Genomic DNA, 22,982 nt, shown 5'->3' with positions numbered 1-22,982 from the left:
TCAGTGGGATCAGAGCTGCTGGCCACTTAACAAAGGCTATCTGCCTCCCAGGGGCCGAGGAAAGTCCTGGGCACAGGCTGGGGTTGTTTGGTTTTGAGGTGTGCTGGGATGAAAGGCAGCCTGGAAGTGGAAGATTCGGTCATTCATTCATTAATTATAATTGTGGGTTTGTTCTTAAGAATGATTCCTTTGAAATTACTTTCCATCCAACAGCGGCTGCGACAGAGGATCAGATATTCAGAACTGTCTCCATTTTCCTCTGCACAAGTATTTTCATCCAGGACCTGAGATTCTGTCCTGATCTGGCTCTTGCATCACGAGTCCCTCCCATCCTTGCTTTAGAGCTGGGGTGTGTTTATTTGGGGATTGGGTAGGGGCAGGTGTGTGTTTGTGTGTTTAATGTCTACTTTTTCAAAGGAAATCTATGCCACCCCAAATCACCTTTCTGTGGACTTTAATCAGAGCTTTTCCAGATAAATGGACAATGGAAAAAACCCACAGACAGACTGGAAACACCTGAGACTAACACCCACTTAAGGCCGTGGGCCACACCTCCAGGTTACCACTGGAAGGGAGAAGCAACCTGGTATATCGATGCGACTCTAAACAACAGCCCGTGTGTGTAGGCCCGGGGGCGCTTCGGGATTGACCAAGAGGAAACACGTGTTGCACAATGATAGGATCTTGTCGGTACAGCTGTCAGAAAAGGGAACTCCCACAGCAAAGGGCATAAAGCCATCTGGGGCAGTCTGGGGTGGCTCAGTTTTGTGGTGCCAGGGAGTGGACCAGAGCCCAGTCCTGCCCCAGACACAGATGGGACCATGAATTCCAACCGGAGCTTCAGCCAGAAGCGCTCAGGTTCCCTCTATGCCACAGGAGGCAGCTGGGGCCGGCCAGGGAGCTTCCCCCGGGCTCCTAGTGTCCATGGTGGTGCCGGGGGTGTTCGCATCTCTCTTTCCTTCTCCTCACCGAGCTGTCCACTCCCTGAAGGGTCTTGGAGGTCTGGAAGAGGCAGCTCCCTCCTAGGCGGAAATGGGAAGGAGATGATGCAGAACCTTAATGACCGCCTGGCCACCTACCTGGAAAAGGTGCGCGCCCTGGAGGAGGCCAATGTGAAACTAGAAAGCTGCATCCTGAAGTGGCATCAGCAAAGAGATTCAGGCAATAAGCAAGACTACTCCCAATATGAGGAAAGCATCAGCCACCTGCAGGAGCAGGTAAGATCCTGGGTAACCCTGGAACTCAAGAGGGGACTGCATTTCCAGGAGACCCATGAGAGCAGAAATCAGTAGAAAAGATAATTTCCTGGAAAATGATGAAAAGAGCTTAAAATAATCACGAACAAAAGTATTCAAGGATATTTTCTTTCTTTTCCCTAGTGGCTCAGATGGTAAAGAGTTTTTTCATTTACTTATTTATTGCTGTGCTGGGTCTTTGTTGATGAAGTCCTGAGCTTTTCTCTAGTTGTGGAGAGCGGGGGCTTCTCTCTAGCTATGGTACGGGGGCTTCTCTTGTTGGTGAGCATGAGCTCTAGGGCATGCAGGCTTCAGTAATTGCAGCTCCCAGGCTCCAGAACACAGGCTCAACAGTTGTGACAGGCTTAGGTGGCATGTGGGATCTTCCTGGAACAGGGATCGAACCCACGTCTCCTGCATTGGCAAGCAGAATCTTTATTACTAAGCCACCAGGGAAACCCAAGGATATTTTCTTGTGCATGTTGAGTTGCTTCAGTCATGTCCAACTCATTGCAACCCTGTGGACCATAGCCCACTGGACTCCTCTGTCCTTGAGATTCTCTAGGCAAAAGTACTGGAATGGTTTGCCATTTCCTTCTCCAGGGCATCTTCCCAAGCAGGGATCAAATCCCCGTCTCTTATGTCTCTTGCGTGGGCAGGCGGGTTCTTTAGCACCAGTGCCCACCTGGGAAGCCCAAGGACATTTTCTTATCATACCTTAAATATGGAGGTAGGAAAGTCTGTTTTGTATATTTAATCTTCTGTACATGAATTATATAGAAAAAATGGAAGGAAAGCAGGTGCTGTCTGGTACCACTTACGATCCGACAACATAATCGTAATGATCAGGGCTGGTCTTCATTCCTCACGCTCAGTGCACAAGGCACAAGAGAGCATTTACGTCTCGTCACATCAGTTCTGCTCCACCTCCAAGTCCTGACGACAGTGTGATTACCCTGCAAAAAAAGGCTGAGTTGTACTATTTTGGAGATCACACGTAAAAGCTGTCACTCCACTAGAAGATACATCTTTGGGATTTCCCTGGATGCTTCCTCTTGGGGACTGCCAGAAGTTCTGAATTCTAGCCACTCACAGTTCTGAAAAATGGCATATTGCTAGGGAAAAAAATAATAAAAATGGGTCTGATTTTTAGAATTTTAGAGTTAGGATGGATTATGGAGACTTCTTCAAAATATGAATAGCTTTTCAACCAAACATTTAAAAACCTAACTTTATACCTTCCACTCAGTCACTCAGTAGTGTCCAACTCTTTTTGACCCTATGACTGTAGTCCACCAGGCTCCTCTGCCCATGGGATTTTCCAGGCAAGAATACAGGAGTGGGCTTCCATTTCCTACACCAATATACCTTCTGGGATGTTTCATAACATTGGCTGGAAGTACAGGGAATCCAGTCATCTAGGTTATATTTTAAAGCTATGTAAATTCTCTTAAGTAAAGCAGTACCAGAAAATTTCCTGTAAGATCATAATTGAACCTATCCTAGAAAGAGCATCAAGGGTTTCCAACATTTCTATGATACTATTTCTCAACATTTAGTTGTCCCTGCTTGAATCAAGATAATAGAAATCTGTCCTTATAATGAACCCTAATTATTGAATAATCAACCTAACAGCTGACTGTGTAATTGTCTTAACTATATAGTACATGGTTGTCTTTACCAAAAAAAACAAGATGACTCAACAAACCTTACCATACTGTTTTTATTAATAAAGTTGCTTTGGTTTTAGAATGGAGAGGACAGAAGTTTTTTCAAATGGGGAGCTAAGAACATAACTCCGAAAAGAAACGTGAGGTTAGACCTGGTCAAATAATGCATGAGCCGACAGCAGAAGGAGGGAGGAAAGGGGACGGAAAAATTTACTGAGCGATTTTTATATGCCAGGCATCATGTCAGGTACTGAATACACTCATCAGCATGGTCCAAGAGCTTTCTGCAATGATGGAAACATTCTGTATCATCTGATTTATTTCTCACCACAACCCTGGAAAGAAATTGAAGCTCAGAGAAGTGAAGCAGCCATGCAAAGCCACCAGGAAGAGCTAGAGCTGGGATTCTAACCTAGGTCTGTTTCTAATGGCCTCGTCATTTCCACATAGTGTGATGCTGGCCAGTCTGCCTCATCAAAAAATGATGCTACTTGTTAATAAAGATAGTGCATTCCATTTGCACTCTTAATCATACAACACGTATTTCATACCCATTATCTCATTCTGTGAAGCAGGTGTTTTTATCCCCAGTCTATGGATGAGGAGACTGAGGCCAAGTGGGTGCCTAAATTCTTTGGAACAGAATTGAGAAAAGTGAGTGGGGACAATTACAAGGAGTGGGTGGCTGGCCCACCCTCCAGGAAACCCCAGGTTCTTGGTTCTGACACTAAATAGGAAGCTCCTTCAGCTTCAAATTATATTCATTTCTGGATTTCTTACTTCAGTTGTTTTTCTCTGTGTTTGAAGAAAACAGCTATTTGAAGTTCAGATGCTCTATCAGACCTCCCCTGTTTATAGGTGAAAATAGAGACCCAAAGAAGTCCCACCATGCCCAGGACTTACCCCTTCCTGGGCCTTTCAAGACTCATGAAATGTTCTGAGTAGATACAGCTCTCTCCCACCCCCACTTTGTAATCACCAACTCAATGGACACAAATCCGAGCAAACTCCAGGAGACAGTGAAGGACAGGAGAGCCTGGCGTGCTGCAGTCCATGGGGTCACAAGGAGTCGGGTATGACTTAGTGATTGAACAACACCCCAACTTTAGGGATGTTAAATGTTACTCCAAAAGTCTGTAAGAAAACATTTCAGGAATTCCCTGGTACTAGTCGTTAGGACTTGATGCTTTCACTGCTGCGGGCCTGGGTTCAATCCCAGGTCAGGAAACTAAGATCTCACAAACCTAATGGCCAAAAAGAAAAAGAAAGAAAGAAAAGAAAATGATTTCAAAAATTAATCTATTCCTTTGAAATACAGAGTTGGACACCATCATACAAATAGTAGGTGCAGAATGGCTCTCAATAGTTCTATATTTGGCTCATTGGCTTACAGTCATAGGTTCTGTTCTCCTCTCCCTAGTAGATTACACACCCTGAAGCAATGCTACACTAATACACAAACTAGATTATTTTAAAAGAATGAACTCAGGTCCTTGGGGAGAATCCAGGTGATTAATTACAACACAATGCAATACCTATGCCTCATATATTATTTCTCAACCCATTCTTGTTCATTCATTACTGTGAAGGATGGCTCAGAAATAGTGGTTGTATCATAATATTGTATCAGGTAACCCAACGAGGAAGAAATAGTTTCGGTTTTTAAATTTCTTCTATATCAACTCATGTACTATAAGAATGCTACCTGGGGAAATCAGACTTTTGATGTGGGTTTTGCCATGGACAAACTATCAATTTAACTCAGAAAAACCAAACAAGTTCACAGATGATTTTTTTTTAACTATACACACTGCTTTGCATCCTTCTTATTATTTTAAATAAACTTTTCATGTGGAGTATTTTTAGATTTACATGGTACAGAAACTTTCCATAAATCACCCAGCTCCCCTCATCATTAAAATCTTCCATCACCATGGCACATTTGTCAAAACTAACAAAGCAACATCAGTACACTTCTGTGAAATAAATTCACTTTTGTCTCAAACTTAATATCTGTATCAGTATAGAGAAAGTGACATTATTTTTTAATTGAAATAGAGTTGATTTACAATGTGTTAATTTCTGCTGTGCAACAAAGTAGATCGGTTTTATATATATTTATATGTAGATGTATGGATATCCCAGGTGGTACTAGTGGTAAAGAACCCGCCTGCCAACGCAGGAGACATAAGAGACGTGGGTTTGATCCCTGGGTTGGGAAGATACTCTGGAGGAGGGCATGGCAACCCACTCCAGTGTTCTTGCTTGGAGAATCCCATAGACAGAGGAGCCTGGTGGGCTACTGTCCATGGGGTCACAAAGAGTTGGACATGACTGAGGCAACTTCTTTTTTTTTAATATCATTTTCCATTATGGTTTATCACAGAATATTGGATATAGTTCCATGCACTATACATTCTGTATAGCACAGAATATTGTTTATCCATTCTATTTGGAAGTGATGTCTTAAAGATTACTCCATGGTCTTCCAGTTAAAAGTATGTTATACATAAGGTACTTCATTGGAAAACTGTGGTGTTTCCAACACAGGTGGTGTGTTTCATTTTCTGATTTCATGGAGTGTACAGGGCATGGATTCTCTGAATGTCAAGCAAAACCTCAGGGAACAGCTGAGGCTAACTGCAGGGATCCCCAGGCCATTTTGGATGGAGTTACTTTTCATCTCCCATGAGCTTAGATCATGCAAAGACTAAACAGATGGAGGGGAAAACATTGGTAAGAAATCGCTAAGCAGCACTGTAGAGGAAAGACAAGGAAATATCTACAGAATCCCTTTTCAGACCCATGGAAGTCGTCATGATACCATTTGGAATCCATTAAGGGAATTAAGAAGTTGGGCATGGGCAGCCAGTCTGGTTATCTCCCATCATGAACAGCAAAGTAAACAATGCATCTCAACATTTAAACCTTAGGATTTATCCAGTGCAGACACTGGCTCTAATTACAAAAGTTCTAGCCTTTTTAAAAGAAAATTAGATTTTCTTTACATTTTTCTGAACTAATTTAGCTTCAACTGATTGTTTTCAGAGTGTCTAGACTGTGCCCAGAAATGCTATTTTACATTATTTTATTTAATCTCTTCTAATCTAATTCTCATAACTCTGTGGTTGTTATTATTGCCATTTTATGGATGAAGAAGCCAAGACTTGGCAGAGCTCACTCAGGAGGTAGGTGCTGGAGCAGGACCCCAGGCCCTGCTCTGGGAGTTCCAGACCCAGTGTTCTGAACACCTCTGAGTCCTGCTATTGTGTATTCATGACACAAAATTCCAAGTAATCAGTGTAACTTTGAACAGGGCCAGATTTTTGAAAGGTGTCTTTGTGTCGAAGTATAAGTTTGTCCTAAGAAAATCCTCTCTAATTAAAGCAACTATCTGCATAAGTACGATGGGAATGTCACAGATTCTTTGGCTCCAAGTAAGTTACAGAAGTTTGGAGCTAGGACCCTCAAGGTCACTTGTTTTCAGTAGAAGCTCCTTATTTGTAAAGAGCGTTGATGGAACTGAAGTCCACAGAGTTGGGTAACTGACCCAAGTTCACACCAATGGTCAGTAACAGGAAATAAAAGGAAAATCTGCTGGTTCCCAGTTCAGCGCAATGCTTGGTACAAAAGTAGTATACTTTTGACATTGAGATATCTTCCATCCAATTTTCCCCAAGACAATGACATATATTAAAATTGAGTGTCATATATTATTTCTCTGATATGTGTATTTCTCTGATTACAACTACTTAGAAATATTTACAAGTCAAACATTTATATACCCAATTTCTCAGGTGGAGACTTCAACAATAATTCTCTTTTTAAATAAAAAATATATACACGTCTAGTGAAAGTCTTTAACTAGAGGCAGTTACAAAGTTAAAGTTTTAACATGAAGTTTATTAATCTAATTTATGGTAGAGAATTATTTCAGTTAATATTTTTAATTTTTTTTTTTTTGACTGAAGCAACTTAGCAGCAGCAGCAGCAGCAGCTGGTATACAATGTTTCAAGTGTACAGCACAATGATTCAATTTTATATATATGCATAGTTAGTTCAGTCGCTCAGTCGCATCCGACTCTTTGCGACCCCATGAATTGCAGCACGCCAGGCCTCCCTGTCCATCACCAACTCCCAGAGTTCACCCAGACTCATGTACATCGAGTCAGTGATGCCATCCAGCCATCTCATCCTCTGTCGTCCCCTTCTCCTCCTGCCCCCAACCCCTCCCAGCATCAGAGTCTTTTCCAATGAGTCAACTCTTCGCATGAGGTGGCCAAAGTACTGGAGTTTCAGCTTTAGCATCATTCCTTCCAAAGAACACCCAGGGCTGATCTCCTTCAGAATGGACTGGTTGGATCTCCTTGCAGTCCAAGGGACTCTCAAGAGTCTTCTCCAACACCACAGTTCAAAAGCATCAATTCTTCGGCGCTCAGCCTTCTTCACAGTCCAACTCTCACATCCATACATGACCACAGGAAAAACCATAGCCTTGACTAGACGAACCTTTGTTGGCAAAGTAATGTTTCTGCTTTTGAATATGCTATCTAGGTTGGTCATAATATATCCTTTTTCAGATTCTTTTCCATTATAAGTTATTACAAGAAATTGAATATAGTTCCCTATGCTATACAGTGTGTGTGTGTGTGTGTGTGTGATATAGTTGCTCAATCATGTCTGACCTTTGTGATCCATGGATTATAGCCCACCAGATTCCTCTGTCTATAGAATTCTCTAGGCAAGAATACTGGAGTGAGTTGCCACTCCTATCTCCACAGGATCTTCCTGGCCCAGGAATCAAACCTGTGTCTCCTGCATTGCAGACAGATTCTTTACCATCTGACCCACCAGGGAAGTCCATGCAAAAAACAGTTGCTCTTGTTATTTATTTAATATATAGTAGTGTGTATCTGTTAATCCCAAATTCCCAACTCATCCTTCTCCCCTTTCAGTTAATATTTTAATAGCTACAACTGGGACATTCTCATCATTGAATAATTTACAAACACATATACATACCTATAAGTTATGCATATAAATATAGTCATTTAGGGCAAAAAATAATTATGCTTAGTTCAGTTCATTTACTTAGTTGTGTCTGACTCTTTGTGACCCCTTGGACTGCAGCACACCAGGCTTCCCTAGCCATCACCAACTCCCAGAGCTTGCTCAAACTCATGTCCATTGAGTCAGTGATGCCATCCAACCATCTCTTCCTCAGTTGTCCCCTTCTCCTCCTGCCTTCAATCTTTCCCAGCATCAGGGTCTTATTTCAAATGAGTCACCTCTTCACATCAGGTGGCCAAATTATTGGAGTTTCAGCTTCAACATCAGTCCTTCCAATGAATATTCAGGACTGATTTCCTTTAGGATTGACTGGTTGGATCTCCTTGCAGTCCAAGGGACTCTCAAGAGTCTTCTCCAACACCACAGTTCAAAAGCATCAATTCTTTGGTGCTCAGCTTTCTTTATAGTCCAACTCTCACATCCATACATGACCACTGAAAAAACCATAGCCTTGTCAAAACAAGTCTGACAAAACAAAAACAAGTCGGAAAAACCGAGTCAGACACGACTGAGCGACTTTCACTTACACTTTGTGTGGATCTTACTAAATAATTAAAAGGCATTTTCCACAATTACTCTCCTTCCCCCGTCTATATCATTCTTTGAGCAGTTGCATCAATCCTATCAAAAGCCAATATAAAAAAAGACAGTGAAAGTGACTGCAGACCATACCCTTACTACAAAACCACTTTTGTGCTTTGCATTTAGTAAGTGCTCAATAAATATTAATTGACTTCACTGCTCATTATTCCACTGCTACAAAATAAAGCCTTAGCTGCTGACAAGTCAGATTCTCAGGAACTGGGCAGAAATGCAGCTGTCCTGTGGATTTGCATGCGACTGAAGTGACTCTTGGTGTGTGCTTTACAGATAGCAGATGGCAAGGTGAACAACGCTCAGATCATCCTTCTCATTGACAACGCCAGGATGGCAGTGGATGACTTCAGCCTTAAGTAAGTTCCTTCTTCACAGTGTTGTGGTGGGTGGGGGGAGGGGACAGGGGTTGGTTTGGTTTGGGGAATTGTTCTTGTTTCTGTTTCTGTTTTGCAGAAAGAAGACGTATCTCACCATTACCCATGTGTAAAATCTTACTAAGCTATAATGAAAAGGCATGCAGCTGCTGCTGCTGCTGCTGCTAAGTCGCTTCAGTCACTAGGGTCCAGACAGATATTAAATATATGTCTGGATCCTAGTTTAAACAAGTCAGATATAAAATACACTTTTTGGTATGGGGAAATTTGAATACAAACCCTTCAGTTCAGTTCAGTTCAGTCACTCAGTCGTGTCCAACTCTTTGCGACCCCATGAATCGCAGCACACCAGGCCTCCCTGTTCATCACCAACTCCCTGAGTTCACTCAGACTCACGTCCATCGAGTCAGTGATGCCATCCAGCCATCTCATCCTCTGTCGTCCCCTTCTCCTCCTGCCCCCAATCCCTCCCAGCATCAGAATCTTTTCCAATGAGTCAACTCTTCGCATGAGGTGGCCAAAGTACTGGAGTTTCAGCTTCAGCATCACTCCCTCCAAAGAAATCCCAGGGCTGATCTCCTTCAGAATGGACTGGTTGGATCTCCTTGCAGTCCAAGGGACTCTCAAGAGTCTTCTCCAACACCACAGTTCAAAAGCATCAATTCTTCGGTGCTCAGCCTTCTTCACAGTCCAACTCTCACATCCATACATGACCACTGGAAAAACCATAGCCTTGACTAGACGGACCTTTGTTGGCAAAGTAACGTCTCTGCTTTTCAATATGCTATCTAGGTTGGTCATAACTTTTCTTCCAAAGAGTAAGCGTCTTTTAATTTCATGGCTGCAGTCACCATCTGCAGTGATTTTGGAGCCCAAAAAAATAAAGTCTGACACTGTTTCCCCATCTATTTCCCATGAAGTGATGGGACCAGATGCCATGATCTTCGTTTTCTGAATGTTGAGTTTTAAGCCAACTTTTTCACTCTCCTCCTTCACTTTCATCAAGAGGCTTTTTAGTTCCTCTTCACTTTCTGCCATAAGGGTGGTGTCATCTGCATATCTGAGGTTATTGATATTTCTCCCGGCAATGTTGATTCCAGCTTGTGCTTCTTCCAGCCCAGTGTTTCTCATGATGTACTCTGCATATAAGTTAAATAAGCAGGGCAACAATATACAGCCTTGACGTACTCCTTTTCCTATTTGGAACCAGTCTGTTGTTAGATGATATTAAAAACTTATTATTGATTTTTATGTTACTGTGCTTATTTAGAAAACTCTCTTTTCTTAAAAGATACATTCTGAAGTATTTAGGGGTTGAAAGGACATAATGTCTATAATTTACTTTAAAATACAAGATAGAATATAGATGAAACAAATATAGCAAAATGTTAATAGCTGCTAAATCTAAGTGATGGACATATGGCTCTTTATTATGCCATTCTCTCTAATGAAAAAAATAATATTGGATCACCATCATAGAAAAACCTGCATGAAATGTAAAAAGTAAGAAGTTCAGCCTAAAACTAAGGTGAATCCTTCCAATAACAAGTGTTCTGTTCTCTTCCTTCTAACCAAAGGTATGAAAATGAACACTCCTTCAAGAAAGACTTAGAAATTGAAGTTGAAGGTCTCCGAAAGACCTTGGATGATCTGACCATTGTCACCACAGACCTAGAACAGGAGGTTGAGGGGATGAGGAAAGAGCTCATCCTCATGAAGAAGCGTCATGAGCAGGTAGGATTCCCAGGATCTCCAGGAACCAGTACAGCTCTTAGTCTACACATTTCAGGTGACTCAGTCGCTCCAGAAGAAACCACCACCTGGATGCCAGCTCTATTGTCTTCAACCTAAATAATCATAAGGAACCACATACATATCTAATTTTTCCGTGTTCACGGTTATTTACCCTGGTGTCAAATACAACAGCTAAAACACAATTCCAATTAACTATGACATCAGTCAACAATTTTGTTAATATACAGTGTTTATCTAGACCTGTTTATTAATATGATGAGAGAAAAATAAATGTGTAGGATCGAACTTCTTTCATTAACCCAATGTGCAGCAAGTTGGAGAATAACAGAATAGACTGTTATGGATCTGCCATGGATCCAGATTATATTCAATATAGTTATATTCTATAGTAACTCGTAGTTACAGTTACTATATATTTGATATAACTATTGGCAAAAATTGAGTCTCAATTGCCAAAAGCATTTAACTGACTTTAAAAGTTAGCATCCATCTAAAATCCCCGAGACTCTGATGAAAAGATAGAAAAAAAAAAATCCCCATTTTAGGCAAACAAAACTGCTTATCAAAGAACCTCACCTTCTGCACAGCTGGTTAGACATGATTGTTAGTTAAACCTTTCCTGTAGTTTCTTGGTTTCATGATACCTCATGGGCATCATCCCTACAGAGTCATAATACACTGACAAGATTTTGAAAGTCTTTATACCATTTGGCTTTGGGTTACTGAACTGCTGCCCCAAAGCTTTGGCCTATAACCTGAAATGTTCAAGTGTTTCATTGTGTCATCATTTTACTCATGAACACTTGTTGAAGAGTACTTTACACTCTATGTAAGCAAAATTCCTTGTAAAATGTTTTCAACCAGGGATTAAGTCAGTAATCACAGGGGCCATTTGACTACCTGTCCAGTGCTATTCTTTACTTCATAAAAGTATAAGAGAGGGGCTTCCCTGCAAGTCCGTTGACTAAGACTCCTCACTTCTTCCACTGCAGGGGCCCTGGGTTCAATCCCTGTTCGGGGAATTAAGATCCAACATGCAGTGTGGTGTGGCTAAAAATATGCTTTTTTCCCCATATATATGTTTTGTCATCAACAAATAATAACTGAGAAACCAAACCAAGCCGATGGAGGAGTGGCAAACACATAAGCTGAATTTTTAAAAGATCTGTGTACTGCTGCCCATCAACATACTTCTGGCCTTCTGATTGTCAAAACTGATTCATTTTCTCTCTGTGTGGTTAAACAGGAAGTGGAGGAACACCGTGTGCCAAATGACTTCAAGGTCAACGTGAAGGTGGATACAACCCCGGGAGAAGATCTGATTAAGGTCCTAGAGGATATGAGGCAGGAATATGAGTTTATAATTAAAAAGAAGCATCAAGACTTGGACACTTGGTATAAACAGCAGGTAAAAGAAAGATGCCCAAACTTCCCAAAGTTTCCACTTACAAGTGGTCCCAATGCCAATGCCTCTCTTCTTTTCGTGGTCTCACAGTCAGCAGCCGTGGCCCAGGAAGCAGCCAGTCCAACAGGTGTGCAGAGCAGCCAAAGTGACCTTCACGAACTGAAGCGCACTTTCCAGGCCCTGGAGATTGACCTGCAGGCACAGTGCAGCAAGGTGAGTTTGAGCTGGAAACATCTTAGGTCAGGTACCACCTCCTCCACAAAACCTTCTTCTCTCTCCGGGGCCTTTCTCTCCAACTCCCTTGGGGCACTTCTCCATCCAAACTCCCACTTTCCATCCAAATTGTCCACAATGAGGATGATAAGAGCTACCATTTATTGAGGTGTCCGTGCTGTGCCACATTCATTGCATTCAATGTCATCAATCCTCACATTAACCTTTCCAGACAGGTCTGGTGTCCCCATTTTGGAGATAAGGGCACCAAAGCCCCAAACAGTTAAGTGAGTTGACCAGGGTCACACAGTTAATAAGTGGCCAGTGGTGAAGCCACATGGTGGTGTGGGGTTGGGGTGGGGGTGGGGTGGGCAGTTCTACACTTTCAAAACCCCTATCAGTGCTCTCCCCCTTACAACCATGCTGCCCCCTCCCAGTTCCAAGAAAGAGAAATTCTGGTGCCGACATGAGTAAGTGGCAAATCCAGGCTTGGCTGACTCCAAAGTGCTGCTCTATTATTGTGTATGCGTCTTATACAGTGAACAGTCTTATACCCAGGGAACAGTAAGTACTTGTGTCTAAGTCATTTCTTTGATCATCATGGTTTTCAGTAAAAATGCTTTTAGGAGTGTTATAAGCACTTAAAATTCATTAAATAAAATATATCATTGAATTTCCTTCTTAGCCTATCTGAATCTTCTAATCATTCATCAATACCATTCCCCAGTGCTACTCTGCTCTCAGTCTTGAGGAGAAATAATTAGTTCATTTTGTTGCACCTGGTAAATTACTGTCACATTTTAAGAATCAGTGACGATGGACAGACATTTAAAATGTACACTGTCAAGGTGATGATAATGAACACATAAATAATTACAATATTTTATATTATTTAAATACAAATAAATTACTATATTTTAAAATTATCTAAATAGTTTTGTAGCCTTCAGAACGTTTTAGCATTAGATATTTCACAACAACTCTGCAAGGTCAGCTTGACATTTATACCCAGTTTCATTCTTTCTACTACCTGACACTATTCTAAGTAACTGAGGATTTGATAATAAAGGACTTTGTATACTACTGTAGACGACAGACAATAAAGGCACAAATCATCAAAATAAATAATATGCCAGATGGAGGAAAATGCTGCAAAGAAATGAAACATGAGGGAGAGGTTAGGCTTGCCAGGAGAAGAGCTGTCATTTTAAAACCAGGTAGTTGGGAGAAGCTTTACTGTTAAGGTAAGAGTTGAGCAAAACCCTCAAAGTGATACGAAGATGCTTTACATGGCTATGGGGAGGGAGTTCCAGGTGGAGGGAATAGCAAATGCACAAGCTATGAGGCACGGGTGTGTCAGACAGGTTGGAGGAACAGCCGGGAAGCCAACATGGATGCAGTGAGTCAACAGAAGGAAGAAGAAAGGAGAGAAGAGGAGGCCCTAGGGTTATTCCCCTTGACCCTTAGAGGGAAGTCAAGGGAAATTTGAAACAGAGGGTATAGACAACTCTTTGAGGAGCTCTGCAGTAAGCAAAGGTGAGCAAAGAAATTGGCTGATCGCTGAAGGTAGTTATGGGCTTGAGAGAACAAATTTTAAGGTGGAAGAAATTCTATATGAAAGCTGGTGGGAATAATCTAGGAGAGAGGAAAGCATTCATGTTGCAAGACGGTGGGTAATTGCTGAAATAACCATGGCACAGACAGGGACGGTTATTCCCCTCATAACAGGAGGGGAATGAGTGTCGACACAGACTCATGTCTGTGGGCAGAAGCTGGTGGAGCTGGTGGGAGCCCTCCCCTGAGGGCTTTCATATCCTTGGCAACAGAAGAAGCAAGGTAATGGGCTAAGAGAAAGGACAGGGAGAAGAGGGGTTTTCAGACAGAGAAGAAGGGACAAAATATCCGTTTGGGAGAACAAGAAAGTGACGACACCAGGGACATGTGGGGTAATAGCCAGGCAGCATGAAGGGCCCCCTGGACGTTAGCAACCCTGAAGTGCAGGGCGCTTTATTAGCTATGAATGTCTCTTTAAGATTAAAGTTATGTGCCCTAGAAAAGTAGGTGGTAAATCCAAACAGAACAGGGACTTGAACTTGGTTCTCTGCTTCCTTTATTTTGCAGCTTTCAGAATTTCCTCAAAAATGACAATGTGTTTGTTACCAGAGTCACCAAATTAAAATGGAAGACACACAGTGAGATTTGAATTCAGATGAACAAGTGTTATTTTAGTATAAGTTCTTGTGCAATATTGGGGGAACATTTGGAACACATCTATACTAAAAAAAAAAATTATCGATTGCTCATCTGAAATTTATACTTAATCAGGTGCCCTCTATTTTATCTGGCACCCTTACTTGAGACCCTTCTCTGAAGATACAAAAAGATAGCAGTCCTGGCTACTTTTTCCTTCTAGGACCTTTCAGTCTGGCCAGAGACAAAATATAAGCAAAAGTAGGTAAGGAACAGATCAGGGCAAGGTAGGGAATACTCACTCCCAAACAAGCTACATCAACAATAAATACTACAGGAGTGCAACTAAGTTGCACAGAACTCCCTGACACAAAGGCTTTATGCCTAGAAAAATGAGATTCAGAAAGTCCTGACTCCTCGTTGCCTGGCTCCAAACCTAAAAGTCAGCCTGCTCCTCCTCACTCATCCCCAGCTCCACCAAGACACCCAGCAGAGTGGTTGGTATATTCTCACTACTCATCAAGCATGCGTGCTCAGTTGTGTCCAGCTCTTTGTGAGCCCATGGACTGTAGCCCGCCAGGCTCCTCTGTCCGTGGAATTTTTCAGGCAAGAATACTGGAGTGGGTTGCCATTTCCTCTTCCAGGGGATCTTCTCCACCCAGAGACCAAACCCACATCTTTTGAGTCTCCTGCATGGGCAGGTGGATTCTTTACCGCTGTGCCACCAGGGAAGCCCAACTCAGCAGGCTATTAAATCAAGCCATCAGTCAGTAGATGAAAGAAATTTCATTCCTCTTTCAGAAATCTGCTTTAGAAAACATGTTATCAGAGACCCAGTCTCGGTACTCCTGCCAGCTCCAGGACATGCAACAGATCATCTCCCACTATGAGGAGGAACTGACGCAGCTACGCCATGACCTGGAGCGTCAGAACAACGAATACAAGGTCCTCCTGGGCATCAAAACCCACCTAGAGAAGGAAATCGCCACCTACCGCCAGCTCTTGGAGGGAGAGAATGGAGGGTAAGGCAAAGACTGGCAGGGGAGGACAATGAAAGTGTACCCATCCTTGTGTGCATTCATGTACCCTACGGTCCCGTTGGCCATCATCCATGTAGAGAAAGAAAGGCTTATGCTGAATTTCTTCTGTAGCTACTTAGATCAGGTTGTATTCCGTTAAGTAGGAAGTTTGAATTCATCAACTGTTATTCCCAGGACACTAAGATTTGAAGTCAACAGTTTCACTTAATATTTTATATCTCTAGAAACAAACCATGAAGAAAGTTCGGCTACAGTGTTTCCCAGTGGGAATGCACCCAATTTTCGCTCAAAAAAGAAAAAAAAAGATTGAGGAATCTAACAGCAGGAAAAGACTCATAAGAGATTGAGATGTTCAGATATTTTATCTGGAATCTCTGACTACTTTTGGTATAACTGTCCACAAAAGGGCACATATGTTCTGTGACTCAAGAGAAAGGGTTAGAATGTTTTTAGTACATAAATAAAATGTTATTGGACCAAATTCAAAACAGTCTGAAAAGCCCAGGGGTTTCACACTTCAGAGGCAGACCCTGGAAAGGATCCCAGGGAGGCAAAGCCTGAAGCTGGCTGAAAGGATGGAGGTGACTCAGCAGATTTCTCCCGCCCCCCCAGGGTTAGTGGGAGGCAGTACTTACTGCCTTTTGGTTCAGTAGGGTTCTCCCATGAACTCATGACCTTGAAACTACAGAACTCAAACAATTATCCTCATTAAAGAACTGTGAATGTACTAGCAGGCAAAGGAAGTTAGTTCATCTTGAGACGTTTTTATGGTTGTTGCTAATACTAAAATGAGCCTTTATCACTTTTATAGGAAAATGGAAGAATCTAAGTCAAACGTCAAAGGTAAAAAATACCTTTTCATTGTTTGAATCTACCTTTTTTTTAATTTAATCAGCACATTTATCCATCCTTCAGTAACCATACTCTCTCGTGTACTACTGAATGTTCTTTGTTCAGTTTTTATTTTATTGCCAAATGGCCAGGAATATTGAATCAACTTAAATTAGATATGGCTGAACCAAGTGAGCTCTCAATTTTGTCCTCAACAATATATATATATATATATATGAGCTCTTTGCCAGCAGTAAAGTAGATAAAAATAATCAGTGATATTATCATATCTCTATTAAATTATGGGCTCAATGGACATGAATCTGAACAAACTTTAGGAGATAATGAAGGACAGGGGAGCCTGGCACACTGCAGTCCATGGGATTGCAAGAGTCAGACACAACTTAGTGACTGAACAACAACAATTAAGTTATGGAGTCTGCTGGCCAAACTCCTAGGAAATTAAGGAAAAAATTATGTCCCATAATTTCCCAAACTACATTCTGTTGAATACTAGCATCCCATGAGATTTTAACTGTGTATTATAAAAGATGTGTTCTGTGGCCCATTATGGCTGGGAATACATGTACCACTATCCTCTTGGTGAAGAATCAGGCTATGTTTCAGCATTGAAGATGGAACAAACACTGCTGCAGGAAGAAAAAGTAAGAGAAAGAAACCACAACAAAATTTATTTTGCTTAGCACAGTGTTCCCAAATACCTTTGACCAGGGAACCCTATTTTCTCAGATTACAATTAACATCTCACAGGAAAGTTTAAGAAGTCACAGTCTGGGACAGGTGGCACTTTCTGATTAGTTTATGATAAAATGTTCTAAGGCATTAAAGGTTCAGGGACTGAGAGTCCAAGTAACCGTCACAGAATAGCTGGCTTCATTGCCATCCCCCTGCAAGATCCCAACAGGGTCCTTCAGCCTCTCTTTGGTCATGTCCAGGGTCAGGGAACCCATTACTGGAGAGGGTGAACAATCTACTGTTGGAGAACCTTGACTTTAACAAAGTTTTCCCTGGATCTCTAGTACTGGTTTCAATTCTTCCCTCTGGTCTAGAATCGGTGTATTGATGCATCAACAAAGCACTTATTCAAATAAATCTTATCTTTGAAAACAGTGACCATGATAAACATTCCTGGCTTCTCATGATCTTTCATACAGCATACTCTATAGATCTTAAAATGAGGTCCCCAGAATGGCATTTAAGGCTCTGTACGTTCATAGACTCTATGACGCAAGGGCTCAAAAGCCCATAAAAGCAGAAAGGACCCCTCCAACACTTGTGGTCCAATACTGGATTCTGTATCAGGAACACTTGGGGTGAAGGGCTTGACCTCTAGAAAGTGACACTGTTCAGATACCCTCATTTCCTAGAAGGTGGGAGGAAAATCTTCCTTGGTAAGATCTTTTTTCACTCCATTAGAGCCCACCATATTGCTTAGTGATCATTCTAGAGAGCTGAGAACAGGAGCCTTGGAAAGGAGTGCAGTTCAGATGGTGGGGAGAGCATGGCAGTGACCTCTTTGTTGCTTTTTCTTTTTTTAATTTGCAGCTCCAAAGATCAAGGCCATCACACAGGAGAGCGTCAATGGAAGAATAATTCTTTCTCAAGTGAATGAGATCTGAAAGTACAAGTGAGGCCAATAAAAATTTCTGCCTGTTGTAAAAACTATTTCCCCTCAATGGAAAGTCCTTGCCCAGGTGAATTCTAAGAGGTTTCCTTGGAGTTAACAAACTCAGAAACTTTTTTTCTCTGTAACAATCCCACCATAACGATCTTCATATATTGCTGCACTTTTTCAATTGAAGTATGAGTTCATGAGCTTAAAGCTGTACTTTACTACTACAGTTGTCAGATTCCCATCATTGTACACGTTTTATAGCCAATAAAACTCCACACCAGCTGCATCATGTCCTTTTTTTTTTTAATATCACAAGGCAAGACAAAACCTCAAGATAAGGTCAGTCTTGTCTTGACAAGACCTCTTTATCCTAAAAATGGATCCTCGGAGCATTGTCCATGAAAGAGCGACAGGGACCTTAATGCTCTGAAGGTGTCTGCAGCAAACACTGGGCAGAATTGTTACCTGCAGCGATGCAACTGGGGACAAGATGTGGTTCACAAGGCTTTCCAAGATCTCTAGACTTCTTCCAGCAGAAAAGTGGGAGTGGGGCAGGGATAGAGGGAGGAATGCCCAGAAAGGCCTCACTGAGATGACCAAAAACTATTCTACCTCACAGATGAGTGAATGAACAACTTCAGTGCCTAGAAGAGAGTTAAAATTAGAAAAGGAAATTCAGGGGAAAAAATCCTCATTACAGATAGGTACTGAGACCCTAAAAGGGGAAACAACCCATCCAAAATCTGAGTTGTAAACATTAGGATCCAGGATATTATGTTGATGTGTAGTAAGGACTAAAGAAGACAGACTAGGCACCTCTGCCCCTGAAGAAGATGTCTTTTTCTCAGATTTTAGCTGTGTGAGCTGCTAGTCCAAGGCTGGTACAGAGGAGCAACACTGGAGAAAAGGAAGACAGAAACCTACATATTCACTAAGACATCATCAGAAGGCCATACATGAAACAATAGGATATTAACAATTCAATGGACCATCAGTTCAGTCGCTCAGTCCTGTCCGACTCTTTGCAACCCCATGAATTCCAGCATGCCAGGCCTCCCTGTCCATCACCAACTCCCAGAGTTTACCCAAACTCATGTACATCGAGTCAGTGATGCCATCCAGCCATCTCAACCTCTGTCGTCCCCTTCTCCTCCTGCCCCCAATCCCTCCCAGCATCAGGGTCTTTTCCAATGAGTCAACTCTTCCCATGAGGTGGCCAAAGTACTGGAGTTTCAGCTTTAGCATCAGTCTTTCCAATGAACACCCAGGACTGATCTCCTTTAGAATGGACTGGTTGGATCTCCTTGCAGTCCAAGGGACTCTCAAGAGTCGTCTCCAACACCACAGTTCAAAAGCATCAATTCTTCGGCACTCAGCCTTCTTCACAGTCCAACTCTCACATCCATACATGACTACTGGAAAAACCATAGCCTTGACTAGACGGACCTTTGTTGGCAAAGTAATGTTTCTGCTTTTGAATATGCTATCTAGGTTGGTCATAACTTTCCTTCCAAGGAGTAAGCGTCTTTTAATTTCATGGCTGCAATCACCATCTACAGTGATTTTGGAGCCCCAAAAAATAAAGTCTGACACTGTTTCCACAGTTTCCCCATCTATTTCCCATAAAGTGATGGGACCGGATGCCATGATCTTCGTTTTCTGAATGTTGAGCTTTAAGCCAAACTTTTCACTCTCCACTTTCACTTTTATCAAGAGGCTTTTCACTTTTCACTTTTCTCTTCACTTTCTGGACCATAGGCACGGGCTTTACCATTTGAGCTACCCGGGAAGCCTTCCCTGGAAACTCAGCTGGTGAAGAATCAGCCTGCAGTGGAGGAGACCTGGGTTCGATCCCTGGGTTGGGAAGATCCCCTGGAGGAGGGCATGGCAACCTACTCTAGTATTCTTGCCTGGAGAATCCCCACGGACAGAAGAGCCTGAAGGGCTACAGTCCATGGGGTCACAAAGAGTCAGACGTGACTGACTAAGCACAGCACTATACAGGCACGGGCTAGTCAAACTCTCCCACTTTACAGACAAATAAACTGAGACCCAGACAATAAAGGCATAGCCCCAAACACGCACTGGATTATTGCAGTTGGATCTAGATCTGAGCCCGTAGACTCCATATCCAGGTGTTAACCTAAAAATACATTTATTTCCATGTTCATCTAACACATTGGCAATACCCTGAATACTTTTTGTCTCTATGTCTGAATACTCCCTTGGAAAGGATTGCTTTTGATTTTTTTCTGACCTGGGATGTGTTAAAACTGGATTAGTCTTCCCTTTAAGGCAATAATTGGTATTTTCTGATTCTCAATACCCAAAGAATAGAAAATCAACCCTTAACAATGTGAAATTAGGCAAAAGGAATCCAGGATAATCACATGATTGCAAAAATGTATCATTGGTTTAAATGAAATACCTTACTTCCCTGGGGTAAAACTATAAATTTATCTTTAGTGTGTGATTACTTCCAAGAATTTCAAAAATAACCAATTTATAATATCTTCAATGAATTTTTGTGCAATACCTCTCTGTGCAAATTTTGATGCTTTGGGGGGTGCAAGAAAAGATCCATATTAGACTATATTAGTCCTCTTTTTCTATTTCATTCTACTAGAACTTCTTCATGTTAATAAGGTACTATAGTCTCAAGGCATATCTTAAATTGATTTTTTCTCTAGCATCAATTCACTCTGCTATTTTAGACATTATCTCTTTTTTTAAATCTAGATATTAGACATAAAATATACTTATTTTCTCAAGATGAAATTTAGCAATGCTAGCAAAATCTTTTGAAGAAATATTTTAAGAGCAGCATGACAGGCTGAAGGTAAAGTTTTAATACTAGCCCCAGAAAATAATCAACTAACCTTACATTTACTGTTATCACTTACATAAGATTTGGTAGTCATAAATCAAAACATAAGAATAATTTTTCCCTGGTGGTCCAGTGGTTAAGAATCTTCCTTGCAAGGCAGGAGACACAGGTTCGATCCCTGTCAGAGAACTAAGATCCCATGTGCTGCTGAGCAACTAAGCCCGCATGGCACAGCTACTAAAGCCCACGTGCTCTGGAGCCATGCTCTGCAACTGCTGACCCTGCAAGCCACCACTGGAGTCCACACACCCCAGTGAAAGATCACACATGACGCAAAAGGATTCCACCTGCTGCAACTAAGGTCCAACTCATCCAAACAAATAAATATTTTTTAATTTAAAAAAAAAGGATAATTTCAATCAAGCAGCTAAAATACTCCCAAAGTATTCATTTTCTCTGTACCAATTAAGGTGAACCAACTCATCCTGGTTTGTTCAGGAAACCCCTTAGTCCCAAGCAAACTGGAGTGCTTGGTCGGCCTATTGATAAAGAATTGCTCTTGCCTTACTCTATTCAGGCTGCTGTAACAGAATACCACAGATTGAGTGGCTTATAAAAACAACAGAAATTTATTCCTCACAGCTCTGGATGCTGGAATGTCCAAGGTCAAGGCACCAGCAGGGTTACATTCTGGGGAAGGGTCTCTTCCTGGTTCATAGCCTGTGCCCTCCCATGATGGTAGGGGCTTGGGAACTCTGTGGAGTCTCTTTTCTAACAACATTAATCCCATTCACAGAGCCTCCACCCTCATGAACTAAACGCCTCCCAAAGACCTCACCTTCTAAAACCATCACCTTTGGCGGGGGTAAGATTTCAACATATAAATTTTTCAGACAAGTAGAGAGGAATTAAACCATTTTCCTGAGTAAAGAGACAGTTGCACAAGTTTAGACTCTAGGCAGCATAGAATAACCTCTCTCACACATCTGAGTAAGTCCAAAAATATTTCAAAATACCCATTACAAACTTATTAGTGCCTGTAGGTTCAGGCAAGTTGCCAACTGAGAAGGTTTCATTTGTATTTGGTTTTGACCCACGCACACCCAATCCACATAAAAGAGTTGGTAACAAATTCTATTGTTTCCATTACAGGAACACTTCAAGTAAATAGCAGCTATTCCATTACCCAAAATCCAATTAAAGAAATACTTGGCTAATCCAGAGATGTATAAGATGTATCAAGTATTACTTTGGAATATTTATGTCAACATATCTTTCAGTAGTACCATAATAACATGGTTAAGTGGATAGATCCATTTAATATCTTTCAGTCCAGTCAAATGCATGCCTTGACTAAAAGCTCATTTTTCCATTAATGTTTTTATATACCTGCCCTGTTAATGATGTGTGGAATTGGAAACTAAACTTCATAAAAATTTATTATTAAGGAATGTAGCAATTTTACATTGGTAGAAATGTCACAGAGCTGAGAAAAGAGCAAGAAGATGAATCACAAATTATGGTGGGAAAAGGTAGGTAAGAGAAAGTGACCTGAGAAAGTTACTTTAGCACAGAGCTTCTCAAACTTGGCTGCGCCTTAGGATCAACTGTGGAGATTAAAAAAGTCTAATGCCCAGACAACTTATAGATCAATTCAATCAAGTTTTTTGAAGGTTAGAATATAGACATTCATATATTTTAAAGATTCCCAGGTAATTACAATGTACAACCAAGTTTGAGAACTTGTTGCTTTAGTAGCGTCAAGTGCTTTTGTATTTGTTTGTATGTTTCCCATATTTCTAATTGTTTAATACTCTCATGAGAATTAATTACTTGTTCTGTTCAGTTCAGTCACTCAGTCAACCCCATGGACTGCAGCATGCAAGGCTTCCCTGGCCATCACCAACTCCCAGAGTTCACTCAGACTCACATCCATTGAGTCAGTGATGCCATCCAGCCATCTCATCCTCTGGCGTCCCCTTCTCCTCCTGCCCCAATCCCTCCCAGCATCAGAGTCTTTTCCAGTGAGTCAACTCTTCGCATGAGGTGGCCAAAGTACTGGAGTTTCAGCTTTAGCATCATTCCTTCCAAAGAAATCCCAGGGCTGATCTCCTTTAGAATGGACTGGTTTGATCTCC

The 22,982-nt window shown here is 41.6% G+C and overlaps 1 protein-coding gene across 1 annotated transcript; it reads left to right on the top strand.

Annotated features, from left to right (window-relative positions):
* The first annotated feature begins 455 nt into the window (after positions 1–455).
* Positions 456–18,303, top strand: KRT23 (keratin 23). The gene is made up of 8 exons (XM_027517975.1): positions 456–1,217; positions 8,847–8,929; positions 10,525–10,681; positions 11,949–12,110; positions 12,198–12,320; positions 15,312–15,532; positions 16,362–16,393; positions 17,948–18,303. Exons 1-8 carry the CDS (start codon positions 822–824, stop codon positions 18,019–18,021), a joined length of 1,248 nt encoding a protein of 415 aa, XP_027373776.1. The 5' UTR covers positions 456–821; the 3' UTR covers positions 18,022–18,303.
* The last annotated feature ends 4,679 nt before the right edge of the window (positions 18,304–22,982 follow it).

The sequence above is a fragment of the Bos indicus x Bos taurus genome, chromosome 19, assembly GCF_003369695.1.
Source record: "Bos indicus x Bos taurus breed Angus x Brahman F1 hybrid chromosome 19, Bos_hybrid_MaternalHap_v2.0, whole genome shotgun sequence".
Classification (NCBI taxonomy): Eukaryota; Metazoa; Chordata; class Mammalia; order Artiodactyla; family Bovidae; genus Bos; species Bos indicus x Bos taurus.
This window is presented reverse-complemented; position numbering and strand designations above follow the sequence as displayed.